General features: G+C 43.9%; 1 protein-coding gene across 3 annotated transcripts; it reads right to left on the bottom strand.

The window, feature by feature from the left end:
• Positions 1-9,256: 9,256 nt before the first annotated feature.
• On the bottom strand, positions 9,257-23,611 carry SIX2 (SIX homeobox 2). 3 transcript variants are annotated; one of them, XM_026695852.2, is made up of 2 exons: positions 22,344-23,611; positions 9,257-12,411 (listed from the first exon to the last, which is right to left on the bottom strand). In XM_026695852.2, the coding sequence occupies exons 1-2, from the start codon at positions 22,901-22,903 to the stop codon at positions 12,108-12,110; spliced, it is 864 nt and encodes a 287-aa protein (XP_026551637.1). In that variant the 5' UTR covers positions 22,904-23,611; the 3' UTR covers positions 9,257-12,107. The 3 variants fall into 3 exon arrangements, 2 of the variants coding, with proteins under 2 accessions (XP_026551637.1, XP_087788452.1); XM_087932326.1 differs by having other exon boundaries at positions 22,338-23,235; XR_003373642.2 differs by lacking the exon at positions 22,344-23,611 and adding an exon at positions 15,353-15,607 and having other exon boundaries at positions 12,278-12,411.
• Positions 23,612-27,031: the final 3,420 nt, after the last annotated feature.

The following is a 27,031-nucleotide window of genomic DNA, read 5'->3' as shown; positions in this document are numbered from 1 at the left end:
CACCAGTTCAATATCTTCATTGTCAATGTGCCTGTAGTCATTAGTTTAGTCTTCTTTATATTTATATTAAATATAAAGTCCTATTTTTTGTTGTGTTCTTGACTATTATTACTTGGAGGTTGCAGATTGTTTTCAGTTATCAGAATACTGTCATCAGCATAATGCGAGTTATTTAAGTTTATTTCACCAGTTTTAAAACCATGCTTAATTTTTTATCAATCCAGCTTTCCTGCAAAATGTATTCTGCATGTACATTTTAATGAATAAAATATGCAACTTTGTCTTACTTCTTTGTCAAAACTGGATCTGGCTGCCTTGTCATGTTTTGTCTATACTGTGGCTTTCTGACTAGTATATAGGTTTTGTGTGACAATGTAATTTACTGGGATTCCAATATTTCTATGCACATTCCACAGCATGACCTGATACATGGAATCAAAAGCTTTTCTATTATCAAAGAAGGACATGCTGACTTTCTTTTGGGTATTCTTGGGCTTTCTTAATTATCCAACATGCATCAGCAAAAATGTCTCATGTTCCTTGGCTTTTTCTAAAGCCAGTTGAACATCTGGCATCTCTTTTTCTATCTAGTGCTCTAATCTGTGTTGGATGATCCCAAATATTATGTTGCTAGCATGTGAAATTAAGAATACTGATTTTGTACACACCATTAAATATTTTATTTTTGTACTTGCTGTACTCTTATGTACTCTTCCAATCTGTTGGCCACTACATATTTGCTGTTGAGATCTGAAATGGCAGTGACTCTCTAAGGAAGAAAAAGTGAAGTACTGAGAAGGAGGAGAGGGGAAATCCTGGCAATGGCAATAAAAATGACAAATTCTCACCTTCTGTATTTTCCTTCTTTCATTTCCTTCTTACTTTTTACTTACAGGGAAATACATTTTTTTCACGTTACTCTTGTTCCTGTAATTCAAGATACTGCTTTTTGAAGATAACCCAAGCAAGTTTATTTCAATTTTCCTCTACAGGAATAGAAGCCTGCAGGAGTTTTGAACTACAATTCCCATTATGCTTATTCAGCCTGAGCCAGAAGTGGTATTCAGCAGATTCTGACCAGTTCTGGAGAACCAGTAGTGGAAATTTTGACTAGTTCAGAGAAGCGGCAAATACCACCTGTATTTTTTACCTGTTTACTGTATCTTTGGGAGCCCTTCCCCTGCCACGCCCACCAAGCCACACTCACAGAATCAGTAGTCAAAAAATTTGAATCACACCACTGGCCTGAGCGCTTTTCATGGTGGCTGGTCTCCACACAGCTGAAGCACACTGAGTAGGAAGACCGGTCAAGGCCATAAGGCCTGCATTTATCTTTAGTTCTTACCGAAGTAAAACACTTTTTTGGGGAAATTACCCGTGTTAAGAATGCTTAGCAATGAGATAGTTTCTCTTTCTTTTTTTAAGGTTCAGGGCTACAAAAATCCCCATGGTTAAAATTGTTTAAAATATTCAGGGAATCCTAGAGTTAGAAGAAATAATAATAATAATAATAATAATAATAATAATAATAATAATAATAATAATAATAATAATAAAAACAATAAAACAACAATGACTCACATGATACAGAAAAGGTAGGCAGAGAAGCTAGATTGGCTTACAATCATTTTAACTATTGGAGATATACATAATTTATCCATTTCATCCTGCCCAACAGAAGAAAGCTGTTTTCTCCCTTGAGCTTTCCTGAAGTAGATTTTTGTATGAAAAGACTGTCCATGGGGATGGCAGATGAGATTCTGCTGAAACGTCGCTACAACTTTAAAAGCACAACTACTATGACGTGGGAAAATACCCGAACAAAGCCGAATGCCATACATGTAAGTACCCGCGATATATATATTCATATATATATTCATTCATTCCATGGTTGTCCCAAAGGTGCTTTTTTCAAGAGGCAACTGGATTTCCTGGTTTTTCTTTGAAGACATTTCACTTCTCAACCCAGAAGCTTCTTCAGAATCTTCTTGGATGAGAAGCAAAACGTCTTCAAAGAAAAACCAGAAAGTCCAGTTATCTCTTGAAAAAGCAACTTTGGGGTATGAAAAGACTGTGATTCTGTTCAGACCTACTATTTATTCATTTACTTATAGGACTTATATGGCCACTGATCTTATATGATGATTGTAGGTGGCAACAATAAAAAAAGAGTTAAAAACAAAAGTAGTTCCTGATATGTATGCAATTATATAGAAATTATCAGAAAGAAGAACCAAGATTTATTACAAGATTGATTTTTGATTTAATGAAAATAAGCATGATTACCAGAAACAAGCAGTGTAGTGTGATTCTACAAAGTATTTTGGTTATTAGTCAAGCCAAATAACAAATCTGAGTACTTACAGCACTTTCCTGGGCTTGTAGTCTTTCTTTAAGGTGGGTTTGTTTGGTTATTAGCTAGCATCAGGTTCCAGAGTAACAACAAAAATTATTGTCTAATTGAGAATCTCCATAGATAACAAAAAATATTCTTTAAGTCTAAATTCTTCCAGTGACTGATGGACAGTCTTCCTATCTCACAACTGTATTATAAGTGGGACATCACGGAAGAGGGGCAATCTTTATTGCTCCCACTAGAGATGGGAAAGATATTAATTAGATCAGTTTTATTGCATTGTGTACTCACATGTTATTTTCATCCAAATGTATTAAAAGGTAAAGTAACTACAAGTACAACTCCTGGTAGCTACATGGTACAGTGTCACCCATTGATGATTTAAGATGATTGCAATTGTGTTTTTCTAATTGGCTTGAGAAAGTTTAGAAACTGGAGCCAATATGGTGACAGGCAAGAATTTCCCAGGGAGATGGGATCCTTCTGGCTGCAGATTTGCAGCTGAGGTCAGTTCAGTTGGGACGGTACCCAACAGAGCTCCTACGTACAATCCATTAACCCAGCTGTCAAGGACTCAGGAGTCCAATTCCGCACACAGTACTTGAGTCCTTTAATAAATACAGTTGTGTTTTTTCATTAAATTTTAAGAAATTCTGCTGTTATTTCATAGAACTCAAGAGTTGGTTCTGATGATCCTTTGTATTGCCTTCAAATAACAATTAACTTCTGAAACAGATTAGTCTGAGAAAATGAAAAGAGAGAGAGAGAGAAAACACAAATTTTTCCAAGGGACCTTGATGAGTTTTAAAGTTAAACTAGCATTCAAACTGAATGTATCAGTAGCTTTGAACTAAATTAATTCCATATGTTTGGTTGATAGGTATGAAGGGTAGAAAGCTTAAATGAAAAGCACACATGTGAAGGAAGCAAATGTGCTTCAACAGTGATTAGCAGAGAACAGAAAGTGGGTGCAACAGATTCCTTTTTAGGAAACTGAGAGGAACTAACAGGATTTGTTTTTAAGGATCTCCTCATTGGGAGGGGGATTAAAATAATTGCTTAAAATTAAGCAGGGATCCTAAGGGCGAATATGCCAAAGATAAGCATTTCTCTCAAAAATTCACTGCTGGTGAATCAGATCTTAATCCTTTGATAATCTCAGATTAGTTGGAACACTTTGCACCTCTGCCCTACAAAATGCAAGGGTGTTTCTGGAAGATCTAGAAAACATGAAGGGTGGGGGAGACGGTAGATTTCAAAAACATTCTTGCAAAAAACAAATGCCAGGCTACTCAAAGCCAGTCGCCTAACATGCAAGGATTATTCTGAATTTGCAAAACCAAGCCGACAGGGAAAGAGAATTGAAACTTTGCATAATGAAGGCTGCAGGTATTCTGACATTCTTGGGAGTAAGTATCTCCATGCAGTTTATTTCTGAGTAAGCATGCATTGGGTGGGTTGTTGGAACAAGGGGGCTTCTATAGATCTCTGGTGGATTTAAGCCCATTTTTGTTCCCCTTCATAGACCGCATTTTCTAGATGCCCCGTTTTGCAGTTGCTGCTGGAATTTTTTAAGGGCAGGACCAGGAGAAGCAAATGGCCCAAAGCTAAATGAGAAGGAATTAAAAACAGGGACAATTTGTACTGATCTGCCTTCTCTATAAAAAGCCTTGACAAATGCACGGAAAGCACTGGGTAAAAGCCCTCTGGGTCATGACAGCTGCCATTTTTCAGAGTATCCAACTTGCCATTGGAGAGAAGATAACCCCATCCCTTATCTGCTAAGTATTTCATTAAGTAATCTGGCCTAGCTCCACACTCTTAGTTCACAGTTGGTCTGCCCTTGGGTTCATATAAGATGTCTGTGTCTTTCTTGGGGCCATTTGATAAAGAGATATAAATCTGGAAATCTGGAACCTGATGGTGAGATCCAATCTCCTTTCCTTCCTCTCCCCTGCCCTAGTTTTAGATCAAAGGTTTCCAACCTTTGGAACTGTAAGACTTGTGGACTTCAACTCCCAGAATTCCTCAGCCAGCAAAGCTTTTCTGTTTTACCTTTTTCTCTGGATGTATGTAAAATTGACTCTGACAGATAAAATAGTTGACCCAGGTAACTCACAAACTAATTACTGAGCAAGAGTTGTTCCGTTTGATCTTATGATGGAGCTTATACCTTATCAAATAATTTTGTTTATTTTATGTATTTGTTTGTTTCCTGCCTTAATTGTTTTTGCAAATAACTCAAGGCTGTGAAGAAATCCAACTTATCTTCCTCTTTCTATTTTCCCTACAACCACCCTGTGAATTGGGTTGGGCTAAGAGAGAAAGAGAGAGGCTGGCCCAAATTCACCCAGCTGGCCTTTCATGGCTAAGGTGGGACTTGAACTCACGATCTCCTACTTTCTAGGCTGGTGCCTTAACCACAAGCACAAATAGGCTGAGAAAGAGCTTCTATTCCAGGGCAGTAGTTCTTTTGAATTCTACTGTATAGTAGTGCAGTGTTGGTGCGGCGTTGCGGGTTTTCGGTTCAATGTGTGGAGTGTGAAGGATGTGTGTTGAGTTTATTTTCATGGTCATGGTGTGCACTGAAGATGGTGTTTGATTTCATTGTATGAGGTGCAATGACAATAAACTAAACTAAACTAAACTAGACCCAATTTAAATTGATGCTAAGAACAAAAGTATTGCAAAAAGAACCTTCAAATTTTCTACTGGCCAAACATCCCAGAAGGAAACATAGTGATATCAAGTGTTGATATAAATAGGAACAGAACCACCTGTGATGCCTTTTTCCCTCCCAAGGTCATCCACTAAGGTAGTCAAGTGTTTTATGACCTAAATCCCTCCTTGAACTGAACTGAAAGAATCTAGATAATCAATTTCATCTCAAGAAACCTTCGGTTACTGAAAAAAGATACTACTTTGGAAGACTGGAAACCTTATATAAACTTTCAACTGAAATAAGAAGAAAAAATATATTGATGACATTGAGATTAAAAAAGAATAAAGAGATTAGGGAAAATTTAAGATGGTAACCACTCAACAGAAAGAAGGGCAGAGGCATAACTGTATGCATTTTTTCTTTATAAAATTTTTGGTCTTTGTTACTTATTTTCTAACTGCTCTAGTTTTGTATATTTTTACTATATTAAAAAAAACTTATAAAATATAGGTGCATAAAAAAGAAACCTTTGATTATTGAGCAACATATACATATACATATATGTGTGTGTGTGTGTAGGTCTAGTTGTGTTTGGATCTTTTCCCGTGTAAGATTAAGACTATCTTGGCGACGTTTCAGTGAGGTCCCACTCGCCATCCTCAGGCTGGTGCTTTCGGCTTCGTGTCAATGCAAGCAGTGTGTGATCGGAGCTGCATAAATACTGGTGGTGGGGGCTGGTGTGCTGGGCTGGTTGGCTGCACTGCTGCCTCTTGATTGGTTGATGGAGTTGATGTTGGTATAATGGGCTGTGTGATGACCTTGTGAGTTTTGTTGCGGAGATATCCTGGATCTTGTGCTGTAATCTCCTGGGTCATTTGTTTCGTAGTGATCTTTTTTCCATTAGCCTCTCGTGTTTTAACGGCTTGGGTAATGGGTTGTTTGATGGCCTTGCAAGTTCTTTTGTTGTGGTATCCTGGGTCTTGCATTGTAATCTCCTGGGTCGTTTGTGTTTTGATCTCTTTTCCATTAGCCTCCTGTTGTAACAGCTTCGGAAATGGGCTGGGTGATGACCTTGTGAGTTTTATTGTTGTGGTATCCTTGGTCTTGTGCTGTGATTTCCTGGGTCATTTGCTGTGTTGCAACTTCTTGAGTTCTTGTGGTGTAATTTCCTGAGTTTTCTGATGTGATATCCTGAGTGGGTGGCTATGATGTAGCATTCTGGGTTTTGGTCTGGCTTTGAGTTTGGGGTCTGGGTCTGTGTTCTTGGAGTGTGTCAGCTTGTTTGGTTTTGGGGTCGAGGGGTGTGACAGCTGGCAAAGCAGCCATGGTCTGGTTTCTGGAAGGTGGTTGTCCTTTGTTTATAGGATGGGTTTGGGCCTGGGTCTGATGAGGGGGATTGGAGGTGGTGTCCTGTGTTATTTTGGGTCTGGTGTTGGTTTTTGTGGCTGGGACTCATTTGTTGGTGAGGGCAAGTTTCCAGATGTCTGGTAGGAGGGAGGTATCATCCCATTTATTCATGTTATGGGGGTGTTTCTCTATTTCGATGGCTTCCCTGATTATGATGGGATGATGGGATTGTGCATTTAGGTAGCGGTTGGTGTGTGTTTTTTTCTGGAAGATGGTGTGTCCTAGGGAGCCTTGAGTTTTTTGTAAACTAGGATGTCCAGGAAGGGAAGCTGGTTGTTGGTTTCTGTTTCCATGGTGAATTGTATTTTGGGGTATGCAGGTCTTGGCATGTTCGGGTCTTTTCCTGTGTAAGATTGAGAGTATCTTGGCGACGTTTTGATGAGGTCCCACTCACCATCTTCAGGCTGGTGCTTTTGGCTTCATGCTTGTGCGAGCAAAGCATGATCGGAGCTGTCATCTCTCTATAAATACTGGTGGGGAGGTTGGCTGATGGATTGGTTAATGGAGTTGATGTTTGCAGATTGGCTGGCTTTTTGGTAAGAACATGTGTGGCTGGGGTATTGGCTGTGTGTCTATCAGCCTCCTGTGTTATAACGACCTGGGTAATGGGTCGTGTGATGACCTTCTGAGTTCTATTGTTGTGACATCCTGGGTCTTGTGCTGTAATCTCCTGGGTCGTTGGCTGTGTTATAACATCCTGAGGTTTTGTGGTGTAACCTCCTGAATTCCGTGATGTGATATCCTGAGAGGGTGGCTGTGATGTGATGTTCCAGGTTTTGGATTGGCTCCGATTTTGAGACCTGGCTATGTATTCATGGCGTGTGTCAGTTTGCTTGGTTTGGGGGTCGGGGTGTGTGGCAGCTGATGATGCAGCCGTGGCCTGGTTTCTGGATGGTGGTTGCCTTTCGTCTATGGGGTGGGTGTGGGTTTGAGTCTGGTGAGGGAGATTGGTAGTGGCGTCATGTGTTGTTTTGGGTCTGGTGTTGGTTTTTGTAGCTGGGACTTGTTTGTTGATAAGGGCTAGTTTCCAGATGTCTGGCAGGCATGAAATATCATCCCGTTTATTCACAAGCATGAAGCTGAAAGCACCAGCCTGAAGATGGCGAGTGGGACCTCATCGAAACATCACCAAGGTACTCTCAATCTTACACGGGAATTAACATATAGCTGGTTCCACCAAAAGCAACATGAAAACTTTAAAAGTCTCCTTATCTATCACTTCCCCATTTGAAACATTTATATTTTCCAAGCTCCAGGAAAGGGAAGGAAGAAACCATTAATTCAGGAAGGGGGAGGATGATGCTGGTGAACTGCCTCTCAGTGCACATAACCATTTTGCGACTTGGAGGATGTTTGGATCAACCTTGCAACCAATTCTTGATCAGATTCACTGGCCATGGTGTTTAATAATTTGCTTAATCAGCATTTGTTGAATAAACCCCAGTGACCCACAAACTACAAGTTATTTGCAACATAGCAGGTGATGCTCAGGCATGCAGTCTGAACAATGCCGGCATTACCACATCTCTAGAAATCGTTATCAAATTGTAGTGTTTTGTTTGAGAAAGGAGGAAACAATAAAATCCCCAACTGGACAGCACATTTACTTTCAATTAAATATAATGGGAAATGGAAGGAAATCATATCTGGCCCCATTCCACACTATTCTTCAGAACAGGCCCAGCTTGTTTTTGCAAGATCAGGAGCAATCCTAGTTCAGGGAATGGTTGTGGAACTGTGCTAAAGCAAAACCATACTCAAAAATTAAAAACTGATCTTCAATCTTACTGTCATGATCACCAATGGATGAGTCCTGCCAGTTTCTTTGGCAACTCAAGGGTTCATGTGTAATCCATGGGGAAATTTCATTCATGACTGAAAACATTTTGGCTGATAGTAGATAGAGGTCAGATCTTTATGGCCTATGTATGACAAAAGCACCATTTATTTTGCTCAATAAATGAGCAACTGATCAAATGGGAATTTCATATTTGTATTGGCAACCCTACTGAACTTAATGGAATCTATGTAAACCTCTCCAGGATTGTAAATATGGCTTGCACTAATAATTTTGGTATATTTTTGCTGGTATGGAAAAGCTGAGAGAGGTCACACTTGATTAGTATTCATTTATTTATTAGATTTTTATCCTGCCCTTATTACTTTATAAGTAACTCAAGGCAGCAAACATACACAATACTCCTTCCACTCCTGTTTTTCCACACAACAACAATCCTGTGAGGGGGTTGGGCTAAGAGAGAGTAACTGGACCAAAGTCACCCAGCTGGTTTTTCATGCCTAACGTTGGGAATAGAACCAACAACCTCCGGGTTTTTAGGCCAGCACTTTAACTACTATGCCAAACTGGCTTGCTACTTGGATCGAAATCATCAGGAAATCCTGGGTCTGTGATCTGGGATGTGGGGAAGGGAACTGAAGTGGAGAAAATGTCCTGGAAGAAGCTATGAATTACTTTTGTATTGTTGTCAAGAAAACATCAGATGGTTCCATGAAATCACTGGATCTTGAAGAAGCTACTATTCATTTAACTCTCATTTGGTTCAGCTGGTCTCTGGATTCCAGTATCCAACTTAGCAGGAACAACCACTAGAATTTTTCACTACCTAAATTGGCCAGTTCTCTGGACCCTGATTCTTTCTCTTTTCTTCTCTCCACACCTCCTTTCTGTCCTGGACCACTTTTTTCTTCAAATATTTCTCACTTTTTTCCAACGTTGGAATTTACACCTTTAGATCTATTTTCTCTTCCCCCCCACCCTTCCAATGCTATTCACCACCATTTTCTCTGTCTTTCAGGAATTTCAAGAGAAATTGTAAGAAAATAGGGTTTTATTGGGGAGGGAAAGAAATAAAGTTCACCTCCACTCCTGCTCAAAGAGGACTAGGATCCTGAGCATTAAAACTGGGATTTGCCAAACAAAAAACCGTGGTGAGCACAGAAGGGAGGAGAGGCGAGAGAAATAACCAAAGTCTCTGCTTTGCAATTTGGAAGGAAGCAGATCTGGGGACCAATAGGTTGAGGAGAGTTTCAAATTGTAAAGAGCCTAGCACAAAATGGCTATGCAGCGACCTGAGGTAACCTAGGAAAAAGAGCCAAGCCATCTTCCCGCCTCGTTTGGGGAAACTTCCGTTTCCTAAACGATGCGGGTCCGTTTCCTCAGGAAACTTTCATTTTCCTTGAAAAATTCTGGGAAAGATGGCCCTGCCACTGAAGGTTTCTGCCGCTGTCAGAGGAGCGGGCAGGGAAGGGTCCCCCCCCAAAAAAAAAAAAGTCAGGATGGTTAGTAGGATCGAAGCTGAGTTATTCTGAGGTGCGGAAACGCGGGCGATTTTGCCACACCCTGCGCACAGCTTCTGGCTGTTGTGTTTCGCCGCTTCTTGCGACCATTTTTCCCCAGAGCGCTGCCCGGCTGTGCTACCCGACGCGATTGGCTCCCGGTTATTGGCTTGTTTTAAAAGCACTGACAAAACCTGAACCCAGAACGCAGAAGCTCTTCCCATTTCTTGCATCGCTAGTTTGGATGTCTCGCTTTTATTATAAAATAGAAGCAGAAATATCTTTCAAAGGCGGTTTTCACAGGATAGAAACAATACACAAAATTGGAGGGAGCCTAGCAGGCTAGGGAACCGTCTTTGCATTTGGGGGTTGAGGGCGGCGGCGGCGGCGGCTTCTTCTAGAGCCCCGGAGAAAGACGGCTGTCATCAAGCTCGCTGTTCGCCTTGCTTGGTTTGAAGGGATGTCCTGGGGTCCGCGTGGGCTTGACCTAGGAGGAAATCCAGGGCTCGCCTAAGACTGTATAATGAAGCACCTTGACGTAGGTTGGACCCACAGGCTTCAAGGGGAAACACAATTAATAGTATTAAAAATAATAACGAGTGATAAGAGGCTCTCTCAAAGTTAAATGTGCAAAACGCTGTCCAGTGCCTCAGCAGGAACCTTCTGGGGGAACTCACCCTTGTACCCATTTTGCAGATGAAAGAACTGAGGCGGATGTTTGCAGTGTCAAGCAGCTCACCCAGGTTCACCTTTGGAGCTACTGGATCAGGTGGAGGCAAGATATCTGGCTTGAGTGATTTGTGGGTGTTGCCTTCTCCTCCCCACCTAAATGTTTGGGTGGGTGGGTAGCGATAGGGAATTATACAAGGCAAAAGAAGCCCATTTCCCTCTTCCCTTCAATCAAGGTTCATGTGCTTTGCATAGCATCAGGTTACAAGGGAGGGGACTATTATCTGGACGCGGTCATGCTTAGAAGCAGGAACTTTTTACAAACTGGTGGCTATTACAGCATTTGAATAGCTAGCATTGGCATATAGTACAATGGTCACAAATCTTTTTTTTTCTCTTCAAATAAGTTAAGAGGTGTGGCTTCTCTATTTCTTTCATTTATATCTCATTCCCCTCCCCCACAAACACTTAAAAGGAGAATATAAGATACTCCCCCTCCAATGTTATCGTCACAACCTTGTGAGGTAGCCTGGCTAAGTGTGTTTGACTGGCCCAAAGTTATCCAGTGCGCTTCATGCCTGAGTGAGGATCTGAACTCGACACTCTCTTTGTCTTAGTTCTCTACTCTAACCACTGCACCATGCTATACTTTTCCTTCTTTTCTATCAGGCCCTTTGATTCTGCCCTACAAGAAAAGGCATTTCATAGACTGCTGTCCACGAGCAAGATGAATTCTCCAAAAAGGAAACAGATCGGCTCTGGGGTGAAAACAAAATGTTGCCCTATTACTCTGATCCCAGAAATAGGCAAATAATCCCATTCTTTTGCAAAAGGGTCCCAATGGCTTCCTTACTTCCAACTGCAGTACAATATAAGGCTGACAGAACCATCAACTTTTCAGGCAGCCTCTGCGTCTGATAAAAATAGTGTGGCCTCTCCGTGGCTTCCCTTCAGAAGAGCCAGGTCTGCCTTGGACAAGAGTCGAAAGAGCATTTCTGCAATTACATGGGCAAGTGATTGCTGCCGCAAGCAAGAAAAAATAAAAATGGGTTTAAGGTTTGACAAATTCACGGCAGATAAAATTTATCACTGTTGCCCAGTAACTAAAGCCTCCAGATTTAGGAGGAGGATACCATGGGGTGCCAGTTGGTGGTGGGAGCAACCACAGGGGAGAAGTATTGCTTCCCAATATCCTGCTGAAATTGATGGAGCTTTGGCTTCAGCTCTTCAGTTCTCAGCAGCTTCATGAATTGATCCCTGCAGATCAGGTTGAGGCACATTTACAGAGGCATGTTAAGAAGTTGAAATCCAACTGTGGGTCGGGTGTCCCCCCCCCGCCCCGTACACTCTGTCAAAAGAACAGCTTTTACACCAACCGCCACCCCCTCCCTCCCTCCATCCTACAGTAATGTTCGTCCTCCACTTTTCTGCAGTGAGTTTCTCCACATCCTCTTAAGATTTAAGTCACTGGGCAGCTTACAATGTTTCTGAATTTACGCTATGCTCCAGATAAGGTAACAGTCAGCTGCTCGGCAATTGATCCAAAGGGAAATAATGGATCTATTTTATAGATCCTTCCATGGTTTCAGATCCTTGGTTTGTGGAGCAGAGGAATTAAGTGGGGGGTGGGGCGGGAGGGACTAAAAGAAGAAGAGGAGGACAACCCAGAAGGAGAGAGGCTGGGTTCAGAGAGCATGGTAGGTTCAGCAAATATTTTTAAGAGCCGAGATCGACCAGATTTGAAGACATGGAGTTGAGGATGGAGTCTTGCAAACTGTGATGGTGCAGAGGGTCCGCGCTGGGAACTGGAATGGCACTAGGACCCTGAGGATGGCCCAAGCTGTGGAGAGGCTGTAAGCCTGGGTTTGAATTGAGAAGTAAGGTAGGGCTGGAGGAGGAATGATCCGGGGTGCCGGAAGGTGTTTTCTCATCTTCGGAGCTGCCCAAAACTGTCTTATTGCCGTTGAGAGAGGAGGAAAGCGGATTGTGGCCATTGGAACTGGAATTTTCATTGTTTTCCCTAAAAGAGGGGATGGGGAATAGGAGAAAGAACAAGGAAGAGAGAAAACATCAGATTGCAAAAGGACACAACACCACATTCCTCCCTCATGTCCATCCTTAATAAAAGTACAGGCTGCTGAAATAGTATGTTGTGGGTGAGGGGACACCATTTGCCCATAGACAGCATATTAGAGGCACAGAATATAATACACAGGTCAACCTGAAGCTATAGGTATGGTTCCTTTTCCCCCACCCCACCTGCTTATAGCACTGTAATAGTCTATTTTAAAAAAAATCTTTCAAAGTGATTTATGGACAAGAATAACTTCATTTTTATTTGCTTCAACTTAAATATGTGAGGTTTTTTTTTTTAATAAGCCCTCCCCACTCCCCCCAAATTGTTATGGATGTCTCTTGTTGGAGCCATGGAGAATATGCTTCAGGTAAAAATCACTGACACCTTTTTGTGGGGGCATATATCTTTAAATGCTTTATCCCAAATTAAGACAGTAGGCTATAATAAAGGATATAAGATAAATAGGAAAGTACTTAGGTTAAATTTCCCATAAGCAACTTTGAGATTGGACCTAAACATTCAAAAGATGCCAGGCAGAAACAGTAGCATGATGGAAATTGTAGAAGTTTCATCAGCTGTGAATGATGGGAACTACAGTGGAGGGCTGGAGGAGCTAAACTATGCCATAGCTGGGTTTATATGCTCTGCCAAGCCATTGTTTGTGTTAACCATAGTTTATTGGATAAACTACATTTGCTGAGTTCACACAATAACTAAACTATATAAACTACACTTTAACATCGCAAACGTTAGATTCACACAGCCAAAACAAACAAATTGCATTATTTATTGGTGCTAGATGTAAACTAGGCTGGTGGCGGAATTATATTTCACTTTATACCATCATTCTAATATTTCTTTTCATTCTAATATTTCTTTGTTGAATGTGTCATAAATAATAAGTTCACATACAATTCTAACCCACATAACATGGTTTAAAAACCATGGTTCATTTCACTCAACATACTAAGCCAAAACCAAACAAACCTCAGTATGCTTTATTACTGTGTGTGAACCCAGTCACTCTTGGTTAGGTGTCACTTTTTTTTTTAAAGAATTCTGAAACTAGCCTACCAAACCTAAATAATAAACAATCTCCTTAAAAGATGAATAATGTTTTCTTTTAATAGACATATATCTAGGTAGCAGGCAAGGCTCTGCATTTCCTTGAGCTTAAGGTCTGTTTGGCATGGCATCCGTAAGCTGCTTGCCTCTCATGATGAAACTCTTGGGAAATTAAGCTAGCTTTAGATATTGCTGTCTAGATTTAAATCTTGTTCTGCAGCTTTGGCAGCCATGCTAGCCAAGGGCTTTATCTGGGTGATGGCTACATGGACCCTGGTTTGTGGATTCCCCTGTTCCCCAACCCCATATGTGCCAAGCAAGGGTCTCTGAGGATATATGGCTTCCACTACAGACTTCAAGCCCTTCTCCTTTGACTTTCCCTCACACTCAATCCAGCATGTATACTCATGGGTGAGGGGGGAAATAAAACACTCCCTTCTACTTGGGCTACAAGGGAAAACTGGCAGAACTGTTATCCATTTACATGGGTTTTAAAAAAGAAAGTAACCTGGCCATCAGTAACCTGACGAATAGAGAAAAGGCCGTTCTTTCATCAATCTACCAGTGCATTTGTTAATAAAGCTACTCTTTTTCACTGATTCATGTGAAGTCCATCCAGAAGAGGGCAGACAGTCCAGTGGCCCAGGACAAAATGGCTGTGGTGGGCCATTACAAATTATTGGAGAGGAAGGAGCATCCCCACCACAGGATGTAAACAGGAAATTAAATGCCGCAGGGAGATATGTAAGCATGGCTTGGCCCAGAAAAAGGCAGTACTTTTGAGAGGGAAGATTGTCTTCATAGGGGCTGATCACAGACAAGCTCACAAGCCCTAATTCTCACTAACGTCCCCAGTAAGAGTGAAGACACAGAACTAGGCCAGGACGGGCCTAAGAACCTGTGGACAGGTACCTGAAAGTAAGTACAGGTAGTCCTCAACTTATAACAATTCATTTAGTGACCAAAGTTACAACAACACTGGAAAAAGTGACTTATGACCTTTTCCCCCCATACTTACAACCATTGCAGCATCCCCATGGCCACATGATCAAAACTCAGGTACTTGTCAAATGACTCATTTTTATGATGGTAGTCCTGGGGTCATGTGATCACCTTCTATAACCTTCTGATAAGCAAAGTCAATGGGGAAACCCGATTTACCTGACAACCATGTTATTAACTTAACTACAGTGATTCACTTAACTGTGGCAAGAAAGGTAATAAAATGAAGCAAAACTCACTTTACAAATGTCTCACAGAAATTTTGGGCTCAGTTTGTGGCCATAAGTCGTGTACAGCCCTGTACCACTGAGAATATTTACTCTGGGAGTCGTAAATCATATTCACAACTCTACCAAAGGGATTGAGAATGCAAAAAAAAAAAAAAACCACCAACAACAGCAAAGTAATGATAATCACCAAGCGATTCACACCCAACTTAGAACAGAATGGTTAAACATTTCATTCGGTTGGCAGTCACTCCCAGACCCGGGGGCATTTATATAATCCATTAATCTCTTTGAGAGCCTAAGTTGTAGGAGCAAGGCTCTAACGCTACCGGGGAACATTAGGTAATGAATAACAGATAATCAGAGTTGGAAGGGAGTCTAGTCCAAGCCCCCCCCGTCCCCCAAGCGGGAGACCCTACACCATTTCTGACAAATGGCAGTCCAATCTCTTCTTGAAGATTGGAAGATGCCGCGGGGTTTATTTGCCTTATTCAAATATACGGAGTACATCATTGCCGGGGACAATTATAACGCTTTGTATTAGCCCCTCATAAGGCCCCCTTCTCTTGCAGACCCACATTGATCCTCACCAGCTTTCGCGGTTAATCTAAGATCTGCACCACTCCCTAACGCCGCTTGGGTCGAGAGGGTTGCTTCCACGCTAAGTTCCGGCATAGCATCCTTTGCGCATGCTCACTTCCAAGAACAAATGCCCGCCGACTTCCGTCATCCGTTTCCCTTCGCTCGTTTTGACTTCTTCCAAGTTTGCGGCGGCCTCTGAAAAACGGGGAACGCCGATTCTCGATACGGAGCCTGAAGAAGTAGCTTTTTCACGCGCTTGGGAAAGGCCTGAAGTGCAAATAAATGCCCAGGCCAGCTTGCTTTTCCCGGCTGCGTTTTCGGCTTTAAGTTGGTAGTGGAGGGTGGCAATGTAGAAGAGGTGTGATTTGCTGCGATCTAGCTGTTAGTTTTAAAGAAAAAACGCGGAGGGGAGGAATCAAAATCGGGTTGACGCAAAACTTGCGCCTGCAGCTCTTTGCGGGACATCTTGGGTCAGTTTGAGGCTGACCTAGGAGAAAAGAGTACGGCAAAATAAAACAACTTTCTTTCTTTCACCAAAGCGAGCAAAATCAAAGCGAGGAGGAAATGAGGGAGGGAAAGGTGGACGGAGGGCGGTTGGTAGGTGATTTAGACCCTGGAAGGGAAGTCGCCATCTCTTTGTCGGTTACTCCGGAGGGTTCCAAGTTTGCAGTAAGGCCACCGGGGGATTTCTTCTTCGATTTATCTCCGCAATTCTTACAAAGAGGGCCGGCGAGGTCCAGTTTTTATATCCGAACGTCAGCGGTTCCAAACCGAGCTGCTATGTCAAAAAGAAATATCTTGTATGTAGAGAAACAATTCCACTTCCAGGCCGCTTTGGTCAAAGGGTATAAATGCCTTTTAAAGCGAGCAGACTGAAGTTAAGAGGTTGCCTTCGTCCAAGTGGCTCCCTTGTAAGTTAACCATGGTTTACTGAATCTATTCTCTGGGCTCATCCAACACATTGAATCACCAACCCATCAGATCATCTGGGTCCCAAAACACGCTGGGTCGGGGCTCAGAGCCTTATCTGAACCTGGTCTAGATTCTAGAAGGTTTCTGACCCGTTTTGTAGGATTCCAGCTTTACACGAAAACTTGTTTTGTGAAGTGCATGATATATTCGCTTCATTACCTCTGCTACACCTCCAATCAAGCAAATTCTCGTGAGTTTCCACCACCATAAAATACTTAATATTTCAGGTGGCACAAGCCTCTGGAAAAAGCAAAGCAGGGTGTCTTTAGAACCGGAGGGGGAAAAAATCATAACAAAGTGGAAGGAAAAGAGGGATAAACACACACAGCTACTGAAACTTTTTGGTTCAGCTGGAAATCATTAGTTCCAGCCAATAATGGGCAGTTCCCAAGAAAGGCTACTGGCCCGACTTAAAATCCGGTAGAAAAGACCACCTTTTCAAAATAGCCTCCCCGCTCCAATTCATGAGATGCTGCTCATACACCCGCTCTGGGAGAAGCTTCTTTCTTTTAAAAAAAAAATGTACTTCAGATTTTGAAGGCAATGTCTTTAGTTGAGCTGACTGAGGCTGATTTTGAACAACAAAAAAGGAGATGACAAAATCCAGTCCCTTGGAGGTCATCTGTATGGCGGTTGATCTCAAAGGTGGCTGATGGCGGTTCCTGAGTATGCCGACCGCCCCGTCTAAGTAAAAAACTTTTCCCAACTTATGAAGACGCTGCCTTAGACACAGAGGGCTCCTGAGTTTGAAAATATTCCACTGCATCTCTCTTTAAAGACCTGTGGGGATACTGAGATTACGTTTATTTGAATGTAACGCTTTATACTTTTGTTTAAACCCAAAGAATCCCATTTAAAAAACAAAAGAATTAAAAACGGGACTTCTTATTGATATTAACCAAATTAATTGGATCCAAATCACTTGCAGTATAAGGTGGCTAAGAAAGGGAGTCCGATCCCATTTGATACTCAGTTCAGGTCAGCGCAGTTGCCCAGATATCGGTATTAAGCAGCGGGTGACCGTCATGGCAACAGCAAAAACAGCCTTAAATTTGACTGCACTTATATTAAAAAGAAAAAGCTGTGGTGGTAATGCGGATGCGGATCTGGTATCTTTACTCAAAAGTAAACGGCAACACTTTCAGGAGAGCTTCCCTTTAAGCGAATAGTCGCTGAATGTCAGACAACACATAAATAATAAGTATTATTATTACGTTTTGTATTTATTATAAGACTGTCCTCAAGAGTCTTTCATGTTAATCATATGCACCAAAGGGAGCTTTCTGATGAGCTTAGAAAGGCCAGGTGCAATTCATTGGAGTTTCAGGCAGTGTTTCAAACAGGGTCGAAAAGTCAAATTCTCCAATTAAACGGGAAATTCCCATTAAATGCGCCTTCTAATACTGTACCCCCATTTTCTATCCCAGGAAGACCCCAGGAAGCCTCGGGTGCATCTCTTCCTCCCCACTCCTGACCTTCAAAGGTCGTGTTACCAAAGTTAATTCTTATGTAACAGAAACGAGGGAGGTCGTACACCGTAAGAAAAATTACAGACCAGAGAGGAAGCCTACCAACTATTTTTCATTTTAATTAAATGTAAATAAATTTGCATCCTGGTTTATGCCCTAGTTCTTTTTTTTTTTTAAAAAAAAGTCGGGGTTGCGGTCTAAGTGCCACTTTTCGTGACCACTTTTCTGATATGGTCTTCTGACTAGTGGTCTTCTGACTAGTTAGAGTCAGACCAATATCACTGTAGTCTTAGCAATTGGCTAAGACTCTTATGAACTACCCTGCAAGTAAGTTCTGAGTAAGGACGCTTCTCTGCCGTCCTTGCTCAGACGAAAGGAACCTCTGGTCAAGTGAAGGCAGCTGGGCAGCTGGGTCGATGCCTGCGACCTTCTCAAAACCCGAAATCACTTTTGTTAATCCTGCTTTGAGGACCCGGCAATGAATTGGCTCCTACTGGGGGAGGGAGACATTTTGCTCTGCTTTTTCGTTAGCCAACCTGTGCGCCCGCATTACTGCCTTCCGGTTGGTGCTTGTAGGAATTAAAGATGATGTCTCAAAAAAACCAAGTCAGCCTGGGCAGCCCTTCTCCTCTTCCACTACCAAAAAAAAAAAAAAAAAAAAAGTAGCTCAAGTCCATCTAGGGAAATGCTTGGCATGAATTCGATCCTAATGCCTTGAATCCGATCCAGTGCTTTACAATTGGCTTTCGGATCAAGAGGCTCTTTATGCTCGTGTTAAACGCTACCCAGCTCAATCTCCTTTCAAGGTTCCAGATTTGGGAAAGGGAACCCAACGGCACACACCTGGGGATCCCCTGGATCGATTGCCAGAGCCATGAACTAAAAGCAATGCCATTCCTCCCCTCTAGCCCAGCCCACTCCCCGTGTTTCCAGTTTTCAAGATCTCTAATTTCAAGTCTGTTTATTAACAATCCGGGAGAAATACGCGACACGTTTACAGGCCTTCGTTTTCCATAACCTTCTCAACGGAAGGCTACACCCACGTAAACCAAGGTGGCTAGGAAATGGTTGCCCAGAAGAAGCTTCTGCTCTCCTGGATCTCAGTGGATAGGAATCCCGGCCTGAAAGTTCCGCAACTGGTCAAGTTATTTATAGGGTGGGAAGGTGCCCTGCCTGGGTACGTGCAGGAAGAGACATTGGGTTCAAATCTGCAGAGGTTGGAGGTGAACCAGCCTTGTTGCTCGTAAACAGAAACCTTCCTTGTCTGAATCTCGATAGCCACCTGCAATTCCTTCCCCCAGCACTATGGTGTTCCATATTTGGCCACTCAGTGAAGGACTCGGTCTGTATTCTTGTGTGTAAAGTCTTCTCAAGAAGCAGAGGCCCACAAAGTTTTGCCATTCTAACCCATTTGGGATGCCAAGTCCATCAGCAGTAGTGAAAGTCGACCTGGTAGTTTGCTGGTGTATTTCAGCAACTGCATCTAAAGTTTTACAACCCTCTTTTCTAAAATGTGCAGGATCGGCAGGTGTTAAATGGTGGTTTCTTAGGGTAGTTAGGACCCTATTCTACCAGTCTCACTTCCCAAAGCCATGCCTCTTTTCTGGGAATGTGGGGCTATTTATTTAGATGAGTGATTGCTACCCCCCTGGTGTAATCGACTTTTGCTTATTTGTCCAACCCAGCACTGCAGTCAACTTTCTCAGGAAAAACCCTACCGAGATTTCTCAGGAAAAACCCTACCCCTACCGAACTGTGGATTGCAGTACAGAGATTAGGTCTAATAAACCAAGCAGATAATATATATATTTTTATTAACCCAAGGTGTTGGTGGGAGCTGGTACTTTGCATTTGATTTTCGACCAATATTTGCCTCATTAGGAAAGTATCTTTGCCTTTATTTACTGGATAGGAGGGTGCCAACAATGAAAGTAGCCAGGGACCTGGATAACTTTGTGTCAAATTCATCTCTTTTCAGGTAGGTTATTGTAGAAGAACTGACATTTGCCCTCTCTGCGTGTTTGAAGGGCTTTCTTAATTGCACTGGGCCTCCTGAAAATCAAACGGCAACCCTCCAAACTCCTATTATTTAGATGCACTTTTTTTGGGCTGCGGAGCAGTTAATGTAGTCTGATGGTATTATGCAAAGTTTTCTCTTCCTGCCTGCACCTGGTTTTCTAATTCAGTTTTTACAAGACTTTCATATCAATTTCAGCTATAAAGTGGGGAGAGAGAGAGAATGGGGAGAGAAGGAGAGAGAGAGAGAGAGACTTTATCAAAACAGTAGTCCTCAAGGCAATCCCTGGGAAAACAGCTGCAAGAACTACAAGATTCAAAGAAGTAGAGGCTGCTCTCCCAAAATGATCTGGCACAACTCTGGAAACTTTCCTTACTTACTTCCTTTCTGGTACAGCTCTTACTGTAGAAGTCTAACCTAGATGAAAGAAGCTATTTCTGAAACACGGGCCCGAAATGAACGTCAGAGAAATCCTTCTCATCGCTTTTCAATAAGAAGGGCATCCAGGACACAAGCGGGTTCACATGGAAGAGGCTTTGGAAATCTGCAGAATAGCCAGCCGCCTTGTCTGGGAACTCTTCTGCTTGACCCGCTGGATGTTTTGGAATAATTCAGACTTCCTTAACACAACAGTTCCTTAATCCAGTTGGGTCGCTAAGTGACTTTATCCCCCTGCTTTTTTCTTTTTTTTTTCCAGCATAAAACTCTCCTTGTTCTGCAATATTTATGGAGAGGGCCTCTGGTTTACTGTCTTCGTCTTGGGGGGCCTGGGGTGTCTTTCTCTCTTTCTGCCAGAATCTCAGAGTCCCAGACATTAGATCTTGGAGGAAAAAAAAACAAATCTATCAAACCAAGAATCCAGGGATGATTTTGGACAAAATCATCTCCCAGAAGATAATTTTGGTCTGGGACCATCTAGGCGCACACTGAAATTCCCGAAGGACCCAAAAGGAAGGCCCAGGACCTAGCCACCGGTGATTCTGGTAGCAGACTTAAAATCTTAAAAGCAATCGGTCCAGGCAGGGTTCCTGTCAGTGGGAAGATCCCAGGCCCTTGCTTTAGAAGGGCAAGTTCAGCAAAAAGGAACAGAAATAGGGGGAGAAAAAGGCGTGCGGGAAGAGAGAAGAAATACACGGTTTTCCTATAGAACTTGAATATCTGCATTGTTTCTTAGAAATAAATATAACTTGTTTGTGTTGATAGTATGGAAGTTTGGGGGCTCTCGGCGCACTATCCCTTGATCTAATGTCTAGAAGCTCCACCAACCTTCCTATTGACACGGAAGCTAGTCTTCATGAAGTGAAAGGGAACTTGCATCCGGATAGATAAGCAGCTATAGGGTCAAGCTTTAAACGGTACTGAAACTCCTGGGATTTATTTTCGAGAAAATGTGTGCAAGCGGGTGTGTTTTTAAAGAATGGAGTTAGATTAAAACAAAAAACAAAAAAACCCACAAAGTCTAGAGACCACTTATTCAAATATACACCTCACAGCCCACTAAACAGACATCTAAGAAAAACTCAAGGCAGTTGAAAAAAAAAGCCAGTTGGAGATTTAGGAGTGAACCCTAGACACTATTCAACTCACAAGCACCTCCTGGGAAGAATACAGTATCCCATCCAGTGCTGGAGGCCTCTTTGCCTCATTTGAAAAGCAGGATGCATACACCGACAGTGAAATGACATTCAGTACTATTTAGATACAGATAAAAAGATATTAAAACACCTATTTTTGTGCTTATTGACAATTGGCTAAATAAGTCTTTTTCCCCCCATACAAATCAGCGCTTGCGACATCTTGGATGATGGTGATCCATTTATTTCTCAGTTATAGATTTGGGGGCATTGCTCTTACTAAACCCGCTGTTACAATTAAAATGAAATTCGAAAGGCTACTTTTGATCTGTATGGGTTTTACTTCTGAGCTGGCAAAAATAGCCTCAACTGGCAAATTTGACAGTTCTTGTCTTTTGTGTTCTTGTCTTTTGTGATGTTAGACTAGGAAATGAGAGACACGGATAAAAGGAACGATGCCAGTTGGCTTCCCTTCAAGAAAGTTCTTTCTAATTCTCCACTCCCGTTCATTGAAAACTTAACTTCTGTATCTAGTATAGGCTAACTTTTCCGAAGACGTGGCTTGAAATCCAAGTCGAATCAGAACTATTTATCTTGGCCCCAGCCCGATTTTGCTCTAGAATAAAACAAACTGGTCCCTGCGGTAACCGATTCCCTTAGACATCCCCCTCCCTAAGCGAACTTTTCCAAAACTTTTTTTTTTAAAAAAAGGAAAGAAAAGAAAAAGTTTCAGCGCGGAGAGAGAAGCCCTGCAGTTCCCTTCCTTTGCAGCGTTCCCAGGTTGCGGGTGCCTTTCTTAATCGCAGCCCCGAGCCCCCGAGGGTTAGCTCGGAAGGGAAGAGAGCTTTACCCCTCCCCCCGGGCCACTGCAGCGCCCTTCGGGCTAAGCCTTCCCGACCGTCCCCGAAGCAGAGCATTTTCCCCTTGCAGAGTAGCGGAAGGGAGCAACGGCTCTACTTACTCGTACCTTTCTTTGGCCTCCGCCGCCCGGTCCCGCTGCCTCCGGTTTTTGAACCAGTTGCTGACTTGGGTGGTGGTGAGCCCGGTGGCCTCGGCCAGTTCCCGCTTCTCCCTGGGGGACGGATAAGGGTTGTGGGCGTACCATTCCCGCAGGACGCTCCGGCTCTTCTCCTTGAAGCAGTAGCTGGTCTCCTCGCCATCCCAGATCGAGCGGGGCAAGGGGAACTTGCGGCGGACCCGGTACTTGCCGACTGCCCCTAGGGGTCGCCCCCGCAGCTTCTCGGCCTCGATGTAGTGCGCCTTGAGCCAGAGCTGCTGCAGCTTGGGGTGGTTGTGCGCCGAGAACTGGTGGCTCTCCAGGATCTTGTAGAGCTCGCGGAAGTTGCCTCGGTGGAAAGCCACCACGGCCTTGGCCTTCAGGACGCTCTCGTTCTTGTGGAGGTGCTCGCAAGCCGGCAGCGACCAGAGGAAGCGGCCCAGCCTCTCGATGTTACCCCCTTGCTGGAGCACCTCACACACGCAGGCCACTTGCTCCTGGGTGAAGCCAAAAGTGGGCAGCATGGACATGGTGGCGCGCCCGGGAAGGCCCTCCTGCCGTCGCCGCCGGCTCTCTTATCGCATCTGCCCTGGCCGAAAGGGGGCACCCGTCCGGACCCAGCGCCCCGCAGGCACCGCCTGGGGTGGCGGGGTGGGGGGAGAAACGCCGAGGGGGAGGGAGAGGCGGTCGTGGAGGGGGTGGGGGGCCGCGAGCCAGCGACGCCCGGCGCCAATGAGGCAAGGGCTCCGCGAGAGAGCAGCCAACCACGGCGCGCCCGAGCGGCTGCCTTCCGCGAGCGCAAAGCCCTGGGGCTAGGTCAGCGCGGCTGCTCCTGTCCCGGCCGGGGCGCCCATGGAGCCGGAGAAGCTTCGCGGGCGAGGGAGGCTCCCGCGCAGCGCCCGCGCCGACGCCCGGCCTCTGGGGCTCCGGGTTGGTTTGTAAGTCCCCGAGTTCCGACCGTCAAACTTGGCGCCTCTATTGTGCGAGGGAAGGGGCGCTTGCAAGAGTGGAACTTTCCCACTCCCCACCCCCTGGCCCGGCTCGCAAGTTCCTCTTTCGCTCGCTCGCTCCTCGCTCCCTCTCTCTCTTCCCCTCCTTTCTGCCATAGGATCGCTTACATGGAATCAAGTCCTTTAAATCCCGGCTTCCCCTTTCCTTCTTTTTCTCCTCCTCCTCCTCCTCTCCTCTCTTCCCTTTCTCTTTTCTTTTCGTTGCCGATTCTTGTCTTCTTTCCCCTCCCCCCGCCCGTCCTCCCCTCCCCTTTCCTTTTTGCTCTTCCTTGCCTCTCTCTCTCCTTCCAAATGTTGTTCTAAACTGGCATGAAAAAGTGATTAGCCGCGCAGTGATTGGTCCGGTTATCTGACTCGGGGACTGCCAAGGGGGAGAAGACAATAGTTTTAATCAAATTATTTGCCATGGTGACGCTGTCAATCAAAAGTAACCGGATCTGTTGTGAGGTGGCTGCCCGGCTCAGTTGACAGATTGCTGCGAGCCACTCAGAGGCGGACTCTCAGAGCTGGGATGTTACTAAATGGTAGTTGGGGAGTGGGGGGAACGAAGGAGGTGAGGGAGGGGAAAGCAATATGTGCCCGTGATTGACACTGCAAAACACAGAAAAGGGAAAGGGTTCCTCGAGATCCACCCAGGGCTGGTTGCAGACTGACAGCGGGGGCGCTAGAACAACGGCAGTAACCCCCTGTTCCCCAGACGGCAAGAGACCCCCTAGTTGGAGGGCTTTTCACGATTTCAGAACTCCCAACTTGGGGTGGGGTGGGCGAAGTGTAGGAAGCCTGGGAGCAGCTCAGAATTGCTGAAGATTTTGGTGGAAGCTCTGGTGGAAACGTTGAATTTCTTACTGCCCATTAACTTAGAAAATGAATCTTTTTTTTAAAAAAATATACATGGCTAGCCCCTTCACTTTTTTAAAAAGGTGAAACCACGGTGTTTTTTCCCCCCTTTCAAATAATGTACTTTCCCTTTGTTTACAGTTTGGGCTGCCTATCTCAAGACAATTTGGAGAGTCATTAAGTGGAATCTTATCATTTCAAGCTGTAGCCTTTCTGCTCGCCAGCCCCAGCTTTCTAAAACCATTCTGCTTTCAAACTCAGTTGCAACCCTGAAATGAAAAGGAAGAGCGATATTAAAGTATTGTTTGCAGATAAACTGTTGCCCCCACCATCACCATTCCTTGAAAGCTGCAAAAAGCTGTAAAAACAAAGAGTTTTTTTTTCCAAATGCGTATATTATTTATTTAAATGCATTCATTGATCTAAAGATAAGCAGTAAGAAATGTTTCCAAAAAGGTAAGGTTAGGACTGCAGCTTAAGTAACCCTTAGAACAACTACTCAGAAGTAAGTCCACTGAATTCAGTAGTGGTTTTTAAAGTAACCATACAGAAAATCAAGCCAAACATTAAAGACATAGGCGCCAGTCCATCCTAAAATGATTTACTTGTGGGCCTCGGACAGTGGGGAAACGACTTTTGAAAGACAAATAGAGAATACAGTGGCTCGTTATTGCTTCGTTAGAAACTTCTCTCAGCTTTTCTTGACAAAGAACGCTTTTTTTCATCTCTCTTTCCCTCTCCCTCGCTCTTTCTCTCATTGTTCAAAAAACACACACCTGAGTTGCAGGTGAGAAAGCGCGAAGCCCGGTCCACCCTTTCAGCAGAGAATGCCCTATCCATCTATCAATCTATCCATCCACTAACCCGCTATAATCTAGGAATCGTTTCATTGCGATAGAAATAAGAGATACCTGTGCGCTTTTCCTAGTTTTATTTTCCACCTCTTTTTAATTTCACCTCTTCCTTCTACATAGAAAGTGGGGTAAAAGTGATAGAAGGAGATCAAATGAAAGAAAAAAGCCGACAGACATCTGCAAATGAATGTCAAAGGCAATTTGGAGCAACAAGTGGGTGAAAATTCAGTTCTGGCAGGATAATTGAAGATCGCAAGCTGCGTTCCCAGTCTCACTAGACATTGCTGACTCCCTCAAAGTTTTTCCATTGGTCGCTTCTTGTCCCTTGGCTACTTAAGTCCTGAAAAAAATACACAAGTCCACAGTTAATTACGGGGATCGACCTTTCCTTTCCTTTCCTGCAGAGCTTGGCGGTTGATCTAGAGAGTTTAGCGGTCGAAAATGTTCCCGGACTCCAAGCTGACCAACGGATTGATCTCCCAAATTCTTACTCCCTGATTTTATCTCTCATAGCTGGTTATAATAAATGGAATGAGGAAAAGCATTCCGTCTATGTTCAGTTAGTATTTCGTTAAATACCAAGCCCCCAATTCTGGGGTTGCTCGCGATAAGATAAGAGGGGAGGAACTCACCCTAAAGCCCCGAGAATTAATTCCCGGGGAAACTGAATCATAGGACAAGCGCGTTTAAGTCTATTGCAGAGGTCTCCAAACTTGGCAAGTTTAAGACTTGTGGACTTCAACTCCCAGAATTCTCCAGCCAATTCTCCACTTGGCTGGAGAATTCTGGGAGTTGAAGTCCACAAGTCTTAAACTTGCCAAGTTTGGGGACCCCTGGTCTGTTGCCTTTCTCAGCCCATTGACAGAGGGGCAAGGAAGAAAACCGAGAAGAAGCCCTGCTGCCTGAGCGACGGGATGTCAGGAGGATGGCTCCCGCAGCCGCTTTCATGGATCTCTGGAAGATAGAGCCAGGCGAGAGCCCGGGGACGCGCAGAAACCTCCAGAACTCGGACAAATGGGGCGGGGGTGTGGAGAGACTAGCAAACTCAGCTATGTCCCATGGTAATCACCTAAAGACCCGAAAACCCTGATGGGACCGGAAAAACAGCCCAGGACACCGGGTCCAAAGGCCGCTCTCCAGGGTTTGTGTGATAAGTGAACGGAACTTCCTTTTGAAGAGCAAGAGGCTTCACTGACACCTCCATTCGTGTCAAGAACGGCTTTTTCGCTCCGAAATTGAGTACAACCTTTTTTTTTTTTTTTTTGCTTAAGAGAAAAGTTTAGATCTTGTTGGAAATACTTTTTCTAGCACTCTGAAAAGTCGTGATTTGGGGAAAAAAAGGGGAAACTCCTCGGTTCCGGACGCGGGGTACGTCCACCCCGGAGCCTTTTGGGTTGTTCTAACAACTTCACTCTTTGATGCGCTGCATATCATCCGCGTTTCTTTCTCCGGCTGCTGGAGGTAGTTTTTAAAGGAGGTGCTGCCTCCACTTTCCTTGCCTGTAACTTGGCTTTGGGAGCCTGGCGGTCGAGTCGAAAGGGGCTCTCGATCCCAAGCGGTTACATCTCTCAGGGCCGTAACTGCTTCCAAATCGCAGCAAACAAACAGGCACGAAGGAACGAAGAGCGTTATCGGGAGACGAAGCTTTTCCCGCCGACTTCATCTCGGCTGCACTTCCAGACTGCACCGCACAGAAGATGGAAGTCCGTAAGATTTATCTCCCATTCTGTGAGGACCGTTTTGGGACAGGGGAGCCCCTCTGTCCTAGGAAAGAAAGGCTTATTATATATAGTCCAATCTTCTTAACTGTTGCCTGCAGTACCTAAATCCCACCAAGCAGACAGGCAGAAGATAAGGAAACGGCTTTTGCCACTGAAATCGTCAGAAGAGCTCCCGTACGAGATCGAATCGCTGAAATTAATTAGGCTGTGGAGTCCAATTAATCCGAAGTTACTAA

This window comes from Pseudonaja textilis, chromosome 1, assembly GCF_049901715.1.
Source record: "Pseudonaja textilis isolate UNSWEBS1 chromosome 1, rPseTex1.2, whole genome shotgun sequence".
NCBI classification, from domain to species: Eukaryota; Metazoa; Chordata; class Lepidosauria; order Squamata; family Elapidae; genus Pseudonaja; species Pseudonaja textilis.
The sequence above is the reverse complement of the archived record's forward strand: the minus strand, read 5'-3'. Positions and strand labels throughout refer to the sequence as shown.

Excerpts from the sequence above, each read along its gene's own strand:
- SIX2 (XM_087932326.1), bottom strand. The coding sequence starts at position 22,903 with ATGTCCATGCTGCCCACTTTTGGCTTCACCCAGGAGCAAGTGGCCTGC. Across the intron at positions 12,412-22,337 it reads GAGGCCAAAGAAAGGTACGA|GGAAAACAATGAAAATTCCA; the intron begins GTAAGTAGAGCC and ends CCCCTCTTTTAG.